Source organism: Physeter macrocephalus, chromosome 5 (assembly GCF_002837175.3).
Source record: "Physeter macrocephalus isolate SW-GA chromosome 5, ASM283717v5, whole genome shotgun sequence".
NCBI lineage: Eukaryota > Metazoa > Chordata > Mammalia > Artiodactyla > Physeteridae > Physeter > Physeter macrocephalus.
In genome coordinates, this window is record NC_041218.1 from 88,202,787 (window position 1) to 88,219,297 (window position 16,511).

The following is a 16,511-nucleotide window of genomic DNA, read 5'->3' on the forward strand; positions in this document are numbered from 1 at the left end:
GCGAAGCCTGCGGGTCCGGAGCCTGTGCTCCGCAACGGGAGAGGCCACAACAGTGAGAGGCCCGTGTCCCGCAAAAAAAAAAAAAAAAGGATACCTCAAAAAAAAGGGGGGGTATATACCTCTGATTAGTTATAATCAAAACCTAACAAAACAAAAAGGAAAACTAAACCAAAATCAAAATTTATTTCTGTGTAGTAGTTTCTTGAAAAGGTTGCTGGTCTAAAAGCAGGAATTAACATCTTTGAAAAGAGAAATGACCAAGGGTCACTATCCATGGAATGGTGACAAAATGGGTATTTTTTAAAAAGTCATACCCCCTTTTCAAAAAGGGGAGCTTGTCAAATTAAATTTCTCCAGAAAGAATGCATTTAGCTCATTTGCTTTTAAAATTAAAATCTGAAACATAAATATTTAAATGATGGTGTTTTTAAAATAGCACCTAAAATAAATGCAACCAAATTCCATGTCACTAGTTGGGAGAAACAGACAAGGAACCAAAGGTTTAAAAGGAACAAAAAAGGAAATAAAAGGGGAATGGAGTAGGGTGAAAAAGAAAAGGAAGAAAAAAGATATATATACACATACAGACTAGAAAATTGAGCATGCAGAAGTGAAAAAAGAAGAGATGTTTAACAGATTATGTGGCAAATACTAGAGATAAACTGATCTTGTCACATTTTGACCTTTGAATTACTGATTAAATAACTGACCTAACTACATAGATCAGAGATTTTTCTCTCAATAGGATAGCCCCAGCTGCCCATAAGAAGAAATATTTTCTGGAATGCAGAGACTGTTGGGGAAAAAAAAAAAAAAAGAAAACAGAATCTGGCTAAAAATCATTTAAAGAATTTAAAGGGGCCTTAAAGCTGCATAGTTTAAATACCTTATTTTATGGATGAGGAAACTGAAGCCCAGAAAGGTTAAACAGCTTGCCCAACCCAGCTAAGGATCTCCAAGATTGAAATACAGTTTTACAACTTCCCAGGCCAGTTTTCCACAAACCCAAACTGCCATTCCCTTGCCCTGAACACTTTAATTTAGTAGGCATCCTTCCTGTACCTCTTAAATCCTCTGGCACTCAGTTTATAAAAAGCTGATAAACGGATGGAACTTATTTTCCTAAAGTGGCAGCTACAGGCAAGTGTTATTTTCTGGTCCACCACTTAGCTTTGCCATTAAAATTAGTACCTGAGAAGTCACACACACACACAGCACAAGAATTACTTCTACTTTGTCACCTCTTCCTTTCCTTCCTTGTAATTCAAATGAAATCAAAGTTTTTATAATTCTGAAACAGCCATGATCTGTTATCACTTGTAGCATGAAAGTAACTCCCACAACTTAGACTGCTTTATATTGTTTTCTCTTACTTTTAAAAATGGTGAATCTTCCAACATGTCAAGGAACTCAGGGAAGTAATCTCCCACTTCTTCATCTACTGCTCCCACCAAGCTGATCTGTCGCATTGGGCCAGCTCTATAAGTACCGTGAGAATACGTTCTTTTCACCTGAAGGATATGGAGTTAATTAAGTTAAACATAAGATAATGCCTGTTATCACTGGATAACACTAAATTATGCTGTCTGAAAATATTAAAACATAATGTGTGGCAAGCAAAACAACAAAAAAAAAGCCTTTCACAAACAGTAAAAAAAAAATAAGGCACTTAAAAAAAAAGAAAAAAGAAAAGATCGGCACAAAATCAAGCTATTTTACCTTCTCTAGCTATTCCTACACACTGCTTATGAAAACACAGTTGAGATGAACAGTGTAATTCCAGACAACTAACTATAATTTCTCCTTATAACAGTTTATTATTTGATCTACAGTGCCACTGAAATTATATTCAGATTTTCCTGTACCTATATTTTTCTAAATGGTTCATATCCTTTTGTCAGAATTTTCAAAAGTAGACCCTCTGAAAACGTTGCATTTAACCATCACCAGTAGTTTGTATGTCCAAAAGGCCACCAGGAATCATCTTCTCTTCTAGATCTTAGCATGTTAACTAGGATCCAGTTTACATTTTTCTGATGAAAATCTATTAGAGCTTGAGAACCAAAAGTCCTAGGTCCCAAATCTATCTACCTTTGCTATCTACCAGCTATGTGACCTCCAGAAATCACTTAAATTCCTTGAGTTTGAGTTTCCTTAACCCTAAAGATTTACCTCGGATTGCTGAAGAAAACAATAATTGTACAGTGTGAGCAAATGGGTATCATGTGAATATCAACCAAAATAAAACCACCTATACACCTCAAGAATCACTGGTACCTAAGTTTTCAAGAGCACATTTAAATCTTGCAAAGAAACCTCATATACTAACAGTAGTAAACAAGAGTATTTTTAAAGCAAAACAACTTCCTTTCATAAACAAACTTCAAGCAAAATCCTAATTATTTTTTTCTCTGGATTAGCCTTTGTGGCCACTAACTGTAGGGAAATTACATTGTCTCAGTTTGCCTGGGTGTATCCCAGTTTTAAAATGGAAAGTCCCATACCAGGCAAACCCAGATGGATGAGGTTTCATCACATCAGGGACACAGACTCTAAAATATTTTCATATCACAGGGTGAATTCCCACAATTGCAGCTGATACAGATAGTATTCTGTATCAATGTATTTAAGCCCCCACCCACATCAAAAAAATGACAATAAAAGTTCTATCATAATAGAACATTTGGCTAAAACATTACAGAATTTTATTTTTTAGCATAATAAGCAAAACAGTATAACAATGATATATTAATTCCTTAATAAATTTACCAGAATTCCAAGGTTAAGTTTTCATGAACTATCACAAATTCACTTCTCAGAACCATAAAACCTTGCTCCAATCCCCAAGTTACAAAAAAAAGTTGGGGGTCTGTGTCCCCATTTTGTACTCATGATCTGACCTTTTTCTTGTCTCCCAAAAGTTCCTACCATCTCCAGTACTGAGAAAGCAAAAAGTTAAAATCTGACTCTACAACAATATTTAGGCTTTAGATGTTTAGATATACCAAGAGTACTGCAACAGGAAAATTAGTCATCACTATGCATTTCTGTAATGCAGTCTAACAAAGCTAAAAAAATCAAGTTGAAATTTAGCAAATTTATAAGAATTGATATAAATTCTGTACATGATTCTGAGTTTGTGGCTTCAGTTTTGGATCTGCAAATGGTCATATGAGTTTTTGAAAGACCTCAAGACCATTCAGTGAAATCAAACACCTTCTACTGTAAAACACAAATTTACAAGTGCTTTGAAATATTCATTTGACTTACAAGTCACATTAGGTAGTATTTCCACTTCATACAAATAAGTAAATTTTCTGTGCCTCAATCTTCTCTGTCTCGTTTAAACTTAGATAACTCATCTAAATCGTTAACCAGTTCTAACAAAGCCAGAATCAAGAAAGTCTTTGCCATCCAACTGGTTCATTCTACTACATCAACTGAATAATTTGGGCAGTGACTCAATTATCAACATCAACAAGGATCAGCTGAATAATTTGGGCAGTGACTCAATTATCAACTAAATAATTAGGGCAGGGAGGAATGTTCAGTGAGGGAATCCTTCTAAAATACTAAGCACAACTGAATTTATGAGCTCTTGCAAAGAAATGGGTACTTTAAACATACTTTTAAAGCAAAAGTCAAACGCGTATATGGTCTACTGGACTCTTTTTTTCCCAAGAGAGTATGTGCAAGAACTAAATACATGCATACAAAAGACACACCAATAAAGAAACAATGCTCTTTAATATGAATGTTAGGATTTAGGAGTCAGACAATCTACCCTGAGGAAACGTAAAGTCTGAAATTATAACAGTTCATTTAATAGGCAAAAACATGAAATAACTCATTTCTCAAATAACTGAAATAGATTTTGGAGTTCTACCTAGTGGTTGCCATGCAATTCAAATAACTACTTCCATTCTAAAAAACAAACAAACAAAAACCCTACTATAACAGTATTTAACTATAGAGAAGGGATAAATACAATTAATAATCAAAAAAACAGAACTAGTAGGACTTCCCTGGTGGCACAGTGGTTAAGATTGCTCGCTCCCAATGCAGGGGGCCTGGGTTCGATCACTGGTCAGGAAATTAGATCCCACATGCATGCCACAACTAAGAGTCTGCATGCCACAACTAAGGAGCTTGCCTGCTGCAACTAAGGAGGCGAACCGCAACTAAGGAGCCCTCAAGCCACAACTAAAGGAGACTGCGTGCTGCAACTAAGACCCAACACAACCAAATAAATAAATAAATATTTTTTTTAAAAAAACAAACCAGAACTAGTTATTAACAAGTTTAACATTCAGCCCTCTTAGAGTAAAATTTCTGTGTTTAAATGTTAAGTAAAAACATGTATCGTTTAGTAACAGAAAAAATGGGTAAAACTTCTTGGGTGGTAATATTAAAGACAAATGACTTACAACTTAAGTACTTAACTAACTTTGATTTAACCAGATGTTGCTATTTTAGGTTGGAATGATCATTTCATTGATTGAAGAGAGCATTACTGACCTAGCCATCTCATTTCATTCAAATTACACCTTTACATTAATTTCCAAGTTTACAAATGTTGTTCTTTGTTTACAAGTAAAATAAAATGAAACACGTCTAAATATCAGAAATTTTAACACAACAGACTAAATTAAAACAGATTTGATTTTTCCTCCTCTCCTATGTCTATTTTGAGGCTACCTAAAAGGAGGCTATATCTTTTGATGATTTTTTTAAAAAGTATATCCTATTAAAATTCATAAATATTTCAAAGGATATTTGGGAGAAACTGAATTTTAAAGAGTAAAGTAATACAGACTCTATTTGTTGGATTATAACCTTAAATATGGTATTTGAATCTTCATAGTTCTGGTCACCTCATGGCAAAATACATATATACTATATGAAAATTCACTTACACACATAATTTGCTATAATAAAATAAAAGCACAATTCTCTCCCCTTTTCACCAAAATGTGCTAGAACTGTAAAGTACATTGTTTGTCCACTATTAAAACCACAGATAGGGAATTCCCTGGCGGTCCAGTGGTTAGGACTCCACGCTCTCTCACTGGCAAGGGCCCAGGTTCAATCCCTGGCCAGGGAACTAAGATCTCGCAAGCCATGCAGTGCAGGAAAAAAAAAAAAAAAAAAAAAAACCCACAACACAGATACATTCCACTAAGTATGGTCTCTATATAAATTACATATACTTAGCTATCAGGTTTAAAGCAAAACAGCAATTTTCTTCTAAGACATTCATTCTCCAAATATTAAAGATAATAATCTGATGACTCAATAGGATGGATATAAATTTAAAACTAAATTTTAAAAATTAAATTAATCAAAATCTTAGCTTGTGAAAGTAATCTGAATTTTAAAATACAGTATAACTCAATTAAAAAACGGGCAGACCTGAATAGACACTTTTCCAAAAAGACATACAGATGGCCAACAGGCACATGAAAAGATGCTCAACATCACTAATCATCAGGGAAATGCAAATCAAAACCACAATGAAATATCACCTCACACCCGTCAAAATGGCTATCAACAAAAAGATCAAAAATAACAAATGTTGGAGAGGATGTGAAGAAAAGGGAACCCTTGTACACTGTTGATGGGAATATAAATTGGTACAGCTGCTATGGAGAACAGTATGAAGTTTCCTCAAAAAACTAAAAACAGAACTACCATATGAGCCAGCAATTTCACTCCTAGGTATGTATCTGAAGAAAATGAAAACACTAATTCAAAAAGATATAGGCACCCCAATGTTCACAGCAGCATTATTTACAATGGCCAAGATATAAAAGCAATCCAAGTGTCCAACAACAGATGAATGGATAACAAAGATGTGGTATATACATACAATGGAATACTATTCAGCCATAAAAAAGAATGAAATTTTGCTATTTGCAACAACATGGGTGGACCTGGAGAATATTATGCTAAGTGAAATAAGTCAAACAAAGAAAGATTAATACTGTATATTATTACTTATATATGGAATCTAAAAAGTAAAATGAATGAATATAACAAAAGAGAAACAGACTCACAGATATAGAAACAAACTAGTGGTTACCTGTACGGAGTGGGAGGGGGAATGGGGGAAGAGGGAGGACCAAGACAGGGGCAGGGGGTTAAGAAGTACAAACTACTATGTATAAAATAAATAAAGTACAAGGATATAATGTACAGCACAGGGAATATAGCCAATATTTTTTAACAACTTTATATGGAGTATAATCTATAAAAATTCTGAAGCACTACTTTGTCACCTGAAACTAATATATTATAAATCAACTATCCCCCAATTAAAATAAACACACTGTAATGTAACTTTTAATTACATACCATTTAATACAACTTTCTAGATTAATAACCCAATACTTGAAACATATACTAAATCAGTTTGAACCATTAATTTAATGTTTCCAAAATGGAAAACTACACATAACAATGTATTCAAATTCAAAAAGTATATACTTCTTGATGAAACATATGGGTACCACTTAAGTTGTTAAAAAAATTACAAGAATATAATCCACACACTTTTCACAAAAAAGTAAATAGTACACCTTGATTTATGTGATACCTATTATACGGCAATATTATATAGCAAATAATCCAGTTTCCTCTATTACATGGAATAAAAGTAAATCTATAATAATCGTAAGGAAAAAAGCCTCAATTCTCCAAAAATAATCTATCCAACAATTACAACTCAAAAGCAGTGGGATGGGAGAAGGAAACAGATAAGAGTGGAAAGAATCTCTAAATAGTCAAAATTACTGTCACAAAGGCCATGATTCACAGAAGGATACTCTTCTTACATATATGTTTCTACACTAGGCATAATTCTAACTAACATCTAAAATCATAAAGGATAAGAAATCACAAGTTTAGAAGAGGAAGGAGGGGCAAGAGGTAAGCACAGCTGCAGCTCCCCTAGGTCATCAATATTATAATATCATAATGACAAGCCTAGACTGAAACATAACTGAAAGTTATGTTTTATACGCTCAGGAAAAGGATAAATCTTGGTCCTTACAACTGTATGCTTCCATTATCTAGAAAAACCACTAATCTGGAAAATCTCACATCCTGATGACGATTGACATGAAATTACTGTATTTGCTTCAGTAAACATTCATCACACTATCAGTTTTCTGATGCAGTTAAAATATTAAATTGGAAATACCAAAATATGTCACTGCTTTAAAACATATCCTATATGCTTCCTAAAAGGGAAATGTAGAGTTACAAAGACACATATTGTTCCTCCCAATTTAGGTATACTTCTCAAAAAACACAATAAAAGACAGAAATGATATTATTCATATATTTGCAAAAGCTGTTGACAGATGTAACATTTTTAATCTAAACCTCCCCTAGAGTCTCCCTACCCAGCAAAAACCCTACCACCATCATGAGTGTATTTTCACATTTCCCTTCATTTATTCTCTATAAATGTTTTAAAGGGGGGAGGGAGACTGGAGAGCAGGAAATAAAAGACTTCTTGAACCCTCTGCCAGTAAGTGTCAATAACAAAATCTCAGAAGTTTTGGTTAATGGGAAAAGAACTGTTACATTACGTTTAAACTAAACCCTAATCATTTTTCTTCACGTAAATAATCTTTAAAAAACAAAAACAAAAAACACAACCTTATGATTCTGAGTTTGGCTTGCTACAAAGAAAAAAGTAGCCTTTATGATAGGAAATATATTGGCAAAAGTAAATCTATAAGTGTCAATACTGCTTTCTCTTATTTCACTTATAAAAACTGCTGCAACAAGGGAAGCAATTATGGACACATGTAATTCAAAAAATCATGAGGAATGACTCACTTGAAATAATGCTGATATGTCAGTCCCTGAAGAGAGGATTCTATAGTCCAGTAAGTTTGGAAAACGCTTCCTGTTTGAGAGGTTCACCGCACACTATTAAAGGCTAGGTTCTGAGAAGTCTCACAGTAAACAAACATAATTTATTTGGCCCACTGTTAGACAAACTATTTTGACTTCAAAACCTGTTTTTCTTATTTACTTGTTTTCTTTTAGTGTACCTATCAACATCCCAAGATAGTAAAAATACCACAGAATACGTTATAAATACTTTATACTTTATACAGTATAGTTATCCATAATAAATATAGAAATTATAGATGCTTCTAGCTAGTATCATCATTAATCCAAAGAAAACACAAAAACAGGACAGTTATGACAGCAAAAAATTGAGGAGGTGAGGGAAGAAGAGGCTATTGGTTCAATTCTGGTGAGCTTTTTTGGGGGAGGGCAAGAGGAAAGAAGGGAGTCTCGTATTTTAAAAAACAAGACCAGCTCACCACATTCCTACTGAGGCAATCTGAACATCTAACAAAAATAAGTGTGCCACAAGGGGGAGCCATTCCCCATCACATCTGGCATATCCTTTCAAATTAAAACATATAACAAGAAATAACATATAATCAACATTTCAAAAATATCCATATAACTATACCTAAAATAAGAATAAAATTGTTATTAATCATTTTTAAACTAGTACAAGAAGAAAAGTCTCTCAATTAGAACATCTGGTACCTGCCATAACAGATCAGTTCAAAAGCATTCAAGGACATTACAAGCACACCCGGTCAAATGAAAATTCAGTACAAAGGCTGGCAGTGGTCAAAGATGGTATGTCAAATCATCTTTATTGTCCTAGCATGGTGAATGAACCCAGCATGAATTCAATAGAAGTTAGTTTTCTCCCTTCACTTTGCAGAGCGGCAAGGCTAAGAGATCCGATCAGATTTAATAACTGTTTCACTATTAAAATATTAGCCATTTAATTATGAGTTAACACTTGACATAGGTTACTTGCTACAAGCAACTCAGAACCAGGCTAAAATAAAAAATAAGATTTAGAGTTTGGGGGAGGGAAAAGCGTGATTAGAAGATAATTGCCCCAGTTTTCATATTCTCACAGTTCTTACTACAGAGTTTGGAGTACATGCTGATTAAATATTGCATGGCAAGACAGAAATCTCAATTGCTTCTTGACAGATAAAACTCCTGTCTTACTTGCCTTTCTGTTTCCCTACCATCAAAGGCACAGGAGAATGATCAATGTCCAAATGAGTATCTGAAGAAAACAGAGATGGTAGAAAATACTAAGACAGATGTGGATGAGTGCAAATGGCCAAAAACTTCCCAAGCATGTATGCTCACTTCTGAGCAATGTGACTGTGTCACTCCTATCATCAAGAAGTGAACCTGGGGCTTCCCTGGTGGCGCAGTGGTTGAGAGTCCGCCTGCAGATGCAGGGGACACGGGTTCGTGCCCCGGTCCGGGAGGATCCCACATGCCGCTGCCCTGGTCCGGGAGGATCCCACATGCCGCGGAGCGGCTGGGCCCGTGAGCCATGGCCACTGAGCCTGCGCATCCGGGGCTTGTGCTCCGCAACGGGAGAGACCACAACAGTGAGAGGCCCGCGTACCGCGAAAAAAAAAAAAAAAAAAAAGAAAAAGTGAATCTGGGTTTGGCCTTGCCCTCTTTCTGCTCTATGAACCCTGCAACTATCAACATGTGTACAAACCCAGGCTAACCTGCTAACTGATGAGAAAATTGTGATTATCACCCCAATCGACATTGCATCAAACCGCCAGACAAATAAGCAAGGTCTCCTAAGACCAAACGACTGGCAAACCAATAGACATGATTGAGGCCATCCAGCCCCCAGCTGAGCTGACAAAGACTGTCCAGAGAGTCCAACAGATTGTGAGAAAAATCTTTAAGCCACTTAGCTTTGAGGGTTTTGGTTTGATTTGCAGCAAAATAACTGATATAGATAGGTTACAAACTTCCTAAGAAAATCCATTTCTATTCTCAAATAGAATCTTATTTCATACAGTTTGATTGATATTATACCACTAACATCAGAAAAATGGCAAGACAATATATAATTCTACCATGTCTTCAGATTCTTCAGGCAATCGGCAGGGATATAGATGAAGACGAAAAATAGAATTATGCAAGTAAAAAGAATTCCAAAATCAAAGAACAGGATGTCTTGATCCTTTTGTCAGTATTGCGTGTGTGTGCGTGTGCATGTGCGTATACATACATACACACATACACGCACAAAAAAATCTCAAGTTAACATGTTTCAAGGATAAAGGCTAAACAGATGCAAAAATGAATTTCTGTGAAAACTACAGAGTATTATCACAAAGATAAGCATTATCACTATAAAGATCATAGAAACAACTACATCTCACCTATACTGTCATCTTTTAGTTTCTACAGAATTTAGGGCAAATTCTTTTCGCTGTTCTGGTTTTAATTAAACAAATAAAAACAATGGTCTGCAGAAAAGAACTTCCTCAGTCTTCTAAGCTCTTAAAAAAATAAGCAAAGTAAAAATCCAGTTTGGGGAAATATCAAATGACCAGTTCAGGAAAGCTTTTCGCTAGATACTCCTCTTCATACCATAGGAATGGCTGGATCTGGAGGATACTGAGGTAAAGGCACATGGACCGTACACAGGCAGCTTCCTGCCACTAAATCTAAAGCTGCAGAACTAAAAGCAGTCCTTGGGCTTCCCTGGTGGCACAGTGGTTAAGAATCCAGCTGACAATGCAGGGGACAGGGTTCGAGCCCTGGTCCGGGAAGATCCCACATGCCGCGGAGCAGCTAAGCCCATGCACCACAACTACTGAGCCTATGCTCTAGAGCCCGCGAGCCACAACTACTGAGCCCGAATGCCACAAAGACTGAAACCCGCACGTCTAGAGCCCATGCTCCACACAAGAAGCCATCTCAATGAGAAGCCCGTGCACCACAACAAAGAGTAGCCCCCGCTCACAACAACTAGGGAGAAGCCTGCGTGCAGCAGCGAAGACCCAACACAGCCAAATTAATTAATTAATTAATTATTTACTTACTAACTTATTTATTTATTTATGCATGCATGCAGTCCTTGCAGCAGATCACATAGATATGGGGCCAGAGCCACAACTGGTAACAAAGAGGATGCATCTGCCTAGAGTTTCCTCTGTGCCATATGTATTATCCAAGAACCCTAAGAGGTAATGGCAACCAGGGTAGGTGGCTCTTCAAGGACTTGAGACCCACAACCTAGCCACACACTGGCATAATTAACAAGTCCCAGCATCATGTTGTATTTAATAAAAGGAAGCATGGTTTTCATGTTGTACATACTGCACAAGTTAGTATGAAAATTATAATTTAATAAAAAATTAATAATTCCTAACCTTAAAAGCTATCTGAAAATCAAATTTAAGTATTGTGACATTTAAGAGATGTCGGAAATAACTTGCATAGTATGGCAGCAGAAAGTTTATGATACAGTGGAAACAAATCACATTGGAAGTCAAGAGGCCTACCATAAAACCTAGCACTTAGCAGACATAATAAATGAAAAACAAATGAATGATCTAATACCAAAGGACTTTGGGCAATTATTTCTGCTCTCACTGTTTCCTCATTGCTAAAATTAAATTGTAATGAAGAGTAAATGAGTTATTACATATAAAGTGCTTAGAATAGTTCCTGGCAGTCAGCACTCAATAAATAGCAGATACTATCACCAGATGCCAGTCTAGTTCTACCACTAAACACAGGTGTAATCTCAAATTACTAACCATTCTGAAATTCTATAAAATGACAGGGCTAGTGACAGATGATCTACAGCTCCCTTTCGGCTCTAAAAAATATTTAAATTCCAATACTCAAACATGTTACATAGGCAAGAGTACCCCCCCACACACACACATTAAAATTTTAAATACCAGCATACTTTCCAGACTTCAGTATATTACACAATATACACCAAACATACTGTGGGGTGGGGGCTTGGTATGAGTGGATGTTACTGCATGTCCAGGCTATCATTTAAGGTGGAGACTATAACTTGAACACATATCAAAAAAAGAAATAAACTCAAAATAAGGAAAAGAGACCTGGATGAAGTTTAAGGAAATTTTGTTCTATTCCTGGCACGGTTGCCAACCTTAAAACCCTAAGTTACTCCTATCTACATTTGTTTAAGTTGAGAAAGGTCGGGATAGAGGATCACTAAAAGATCCCTTTGAAACTTTCTTCACCTTTTTCCTCTTTCCAAACTAGAAGGTCAATTATTACTTACAATACCGAAAGTTTAGCACAAATAAATGTGAAAATTGGCTGATTTTTGACCGAAGCAGTCTCTGCTCTGAGAATGAGTAACAATGCACCAGACTTAGACAGGCCTACATTCACTTCCAAGAGCCAGTGGACTGGATTCTTCCTCTGCTTTTAAAAGAATCTATATTCTACAACACAGAGAAGGGTAGGAAATAGAAAGTAGCTCAATATATGCACTGGTCTGCTCATTTTCAAACATAATCACATATTTAACTGATGGTTCCTTTGTATCACAATATATTAATAGCCAACATTTATTCAGCACCTTCCACAAGATGAATCCAATGCTAAGCATTAAAGCATTACTGCATAAAGCAAGAAGACAATTTTAAGTGATGTTCAAATAAGAGAACTATTGTATGGACTGGAAAAATACATAGCAAAATTCATTTCACTTCCAAAATAAATCCATGGTAAAAAGGACAACAGAATCTTAATTATTTCACTGAATTTCTTAAAAAAAAAAAAAAGACAAATAGAAGCTGAAATTTAACCTCTAGCATTCACATCAAGAAAGTAATTTATTCTTAATATTCCCAAGAGGTTTCATTATATTCTTATCTTTTTATTTCAAACCTATAGCAAAATGAGGAACAAAGAACAGAAACTTGCCTAAAACATATAATTAAAAGTTAAAATAAAAAAACTAAAACCTCTTACCTGAGCATGAAAATTGGACATAGTTGTTGTCTCTATATCCTTCTTTCCCAATATCTCCATTTTCACTGGTGAATTGGGAAAATTAAATGAAAAGTAGTCTAAAAAATCAGGTAAATAAGTAGCTGCCCCATGAACAATACCCATTACATAGAAAGCTGCAGAGTTCTCGTTTTCACTGAACACCAGACCCACAAACTCTTCTGCAAACCTCTCCATCTCCACAGGAGACAGGTGGGAGAGTTCATTGCTGTAGGCGTGGATAACTGATGCACCTCCATTAGGCTGGTGCTCAATATGAATGAGCTGTTTGAACTCCAAAGTGTCTAGCCTTTTGAGGTTGTTCTGAACCCGTGGCTCCTTTAATGAGACAAATGGAAACTCACTGTTCTCTGGAATTTTGGAATCATAGTTCTTGGTATCCAAATTCTTTCCACTGTAATCCTTTATGTTATCACTTAGGATGCCTTTGGCTTCTTGATCTTCAACATCAGACAGCAATCCTGAGCAGATGGTTTGAATAGATTTGCTATACATTTTTGGACGCTTCCGTTTTTCATTCTCTTTGTGTTTCTTTTTCTTCTTCTTCTTTGCCTTCTTAATTTGTAAGTCTTCTACACTTGTTTTTGGTTTCTCCTTCCCACCTGTTGGGAAAAATGTTTTTTGAAACTCTGTATTTTAGTTTCTTTAAAAACGATGCTTTAGGAATTGTTTTATAATAAATAAGCAAAATTCACTCAGAATGTTTATATTTGGGACTTGCTTTACACAGTATTGATAACCATACTTTAGTCAGGTTCTTTCCCTCTCTCTCCACACACACAGGCACACACACACAGAGGAAGGCTTAAGACAAAGTTATGGCTAGAGTGCATGGTACCATTCTGACATGTAGCAGATGCTCAATCAGTATTTACTGAAGTAACAAAACGAATGTTTTAGAAAGCGTATCTTCAAATTCTAAATATAGAAAGTCAGAAATGGAAAGTTGAACAAAAGTCAATATGAACAATGCCCTGCATATGTTTCCCATCAATATATATCATTTTTACATTTAAATTCTTAAAAACTGCATATAGGTGTCAAGACTTACAAATCATAAAAGGAGAAAAATACTTGCATAGTGTATCAGCAACAAACATAGCAATTCCTTAGCTTTTTACCATATGTCCTCCTTGGTAAACTACTCTCTCATCCAAAATGGGCTATGTTAGATCTACTAGAGTCTACAAAGTTTCCAGTGAAGACCTAACAAGGTACCATAAGAGATGACAAAATTAGAATCATTTATCATGTCCCAAGTACAAATGATATCCATGAAAGAGAAATTTAAAGAAAGAAAGAAAAAGACATGGGTCATAGTAAGTTTATATATTAATGAGTTTCTGTAACCAAAGGCAAGTAGACCCTGGTCTCAGTAATACAGAAATCCAAAGAATAAAAGATTAATCCACAGAGGCTATACAGCTATAGAATTTAAGTGTACATATAGAAAAACAACATTATCACAGTATACTTATTTCTATACAATAAGAAAAATAGAAAAGAGTAAACATTCTCACAAGAAAATATTATGCTTCCTAAGATAATATGAAAAAAGCCATTAAGATAACAGTTGAGGAAAGAAGGCATTCACTGTTTCCATCTGTTATTTCACTTTTATAGATAACCTGTCATGAATTAAGTTTTCTCAACCTGCTTCTTTAGCTGAATTTTTCCATCCTCACATATCTCTATGATTTTTTTCTGTCTCTGGTGAATGAGATGTCCTGCCTACTTCCCCAAAATAAGTCCATCCCACCAACTCCAAAACCCTTGCTTAAAGTTCTCTATCCTCTTCTTTTGACCATCAAACTTCTTATAAAAAACTGCAATGCCCAGTGCCTTCCCTTTATTAACTGACCATTCTTATCCCTTAAATTCTGGGTCTGCTTCCAGTCTACTCAAATTTACTTTCCCAGAATGTTCATATATCAAATCCAATGATATTCTCTCAAATCACTCTTCCTGATCTCTCCAATGTTATATGTAATTACACAACTCATCCTTGGTTATTTTTTACTTCCATGATACTACTGCCTTAATTTTTTGTCTAAAAGCCTCATGACTATCTCTCATCCTTAATGCGGGAGCCATATTAATCATTCTATACGTTTTATATATTGCTTTGATCATGTTCATCCCTTGACTCAACTGCTTTCAAGGGTTCTCAAATACAACCTCTTCAACCTGGAATCCAGTCAATGCCCTCAAGTACGCCATGCTCTGGTCCAATTTTCACTACTTACAATTTCTTATGAAACATACCTAGTCCTACTTTAGTTTTCTACTACTGGCAAAGGCATTTCCTTTCCCTAAAATATCCTTGCCCTGCCTAGTACCTACTACTGAACTCTTTCTTACCCATCCTTTTTTTTTTTTTTTTTTTTTTTTTGCGGTACGCGGGCCTCTCACTGTTGTGGCCTCTCCCCTTGCGGAGCACAGGCTCCGGACGCGCAGGCTCGGCGGCCATGGCTCACGGGCCCAGCCGCTCCGCGGCATGCGGGATCCTCCCAGACCGGGGCGCGAACCCGGTTCCCCTGCATCGGCAGGCGGCAGGCGGACGCGCAACCACCGCGCCACCACCGCGCCACCAGGGAAGCCCCTTACCCATCCTTTAAAGACTACTCTTACATCATCTTCTTCATTTTGTTTTCCCTCATCTTTGTAGTTGGAACTGAAATCACTTCACTCTAAATTCATGTTATTATATATTCTATATCTATGAAAATATATGATATGGTCATAAAAAGTTATTATTTTTTCATTCATAGGATGCCTGTATAACATATGTCCTTCAGGATACTGTATGAGTGAAACAAATAACTGATGAATTCAGAGTGAAACACTTTTTTTCACCAATCATCAAATCCCTCCTGGCATCTAGTACACTGCTACAGATGAACATTTAATGACTCAATGAATGCAAAGATTTCTCTCACCAACAGACTACCTGAAGTTTATAGGTTTTTTCCCTTGTCTCCCTTTCAGTCAGTTTCTCACCATATGAATACTATCACTAAATCCTAACCCTGAAACAGCAACCATAAAAATTCTCTCAAGTTCATAGCAATTCTTGAAAAAGGAAAGTTTAATGTTAATAATAAACTATCTCTTCTAAAAATTCGTAAGTATGCAATGGAGACCAAATTGGTATCATTATGAAAAGCAAAACTAAAAATCTGTCAGCATTATTGATTATGCAGGTTTGCAAAGTAATAAAATACAACACTTAATAAAGTGTTAATTTTCTCGAGTCTACATGTAAGTAGTTCTAAAATATATTAACAAATTCATACTTGCTACCCAGGTATAAACTATCAAAACATCAGATTCAGGTTAAAATCTTAGGAAAAAATTAATAATAAAAAGTTAAAACAGGGAGTTAATCAAAATGAAAGATAAAAGAGGTTTATATTCAATATATGTAAGTAAAATCCAAATGAGTCAAGCAAAAAAAGACAGTAGTGTATTAAAAAACAGGACTTAAAAGTTTAACGGGCTTAGGTATAATTAATAACTAAACTGGAAATACATGTAAAATTGTACAAATTAAATGGTTTGCCAGGGCTTCCCTGGTGGCGCAGTGGTTGTGCGTCCGCCTGCCGATGCAGGGGAACCGGGTTCGC

At 35.7% G+C, this 16,511-nt stretch overlaps 1 protein-coding gene across 1 annotated transcript in view; it reads right to left on the minus strand.

Moving 5' to 3' along the window:
• The window catches only part of RSBN1L (round spermatid basic protein 1 like), a 69,992-nt gene that overhangs the window by 13,592 nt on the left and 39,889 nt on the right, over window positions 1-16,511 (minus strand). Inside the window, exons 3-4 of the mRNA XM_007102616.3 lie at window positions 12,847-13,487; window positions 1,374-1,511 (exon numbers count right to left, since the gene is read on the minus strand). Of these exons, the coding sequence (XP_007102678.1) occupies window positions 1,374-1,511; window positions 12,847-13,487 (779 nt within the window). The remainder of the gene's footprint in view (window positions 1-1,373; window positions 1,512-12,846; window positions 13,488-16,511) is intronic.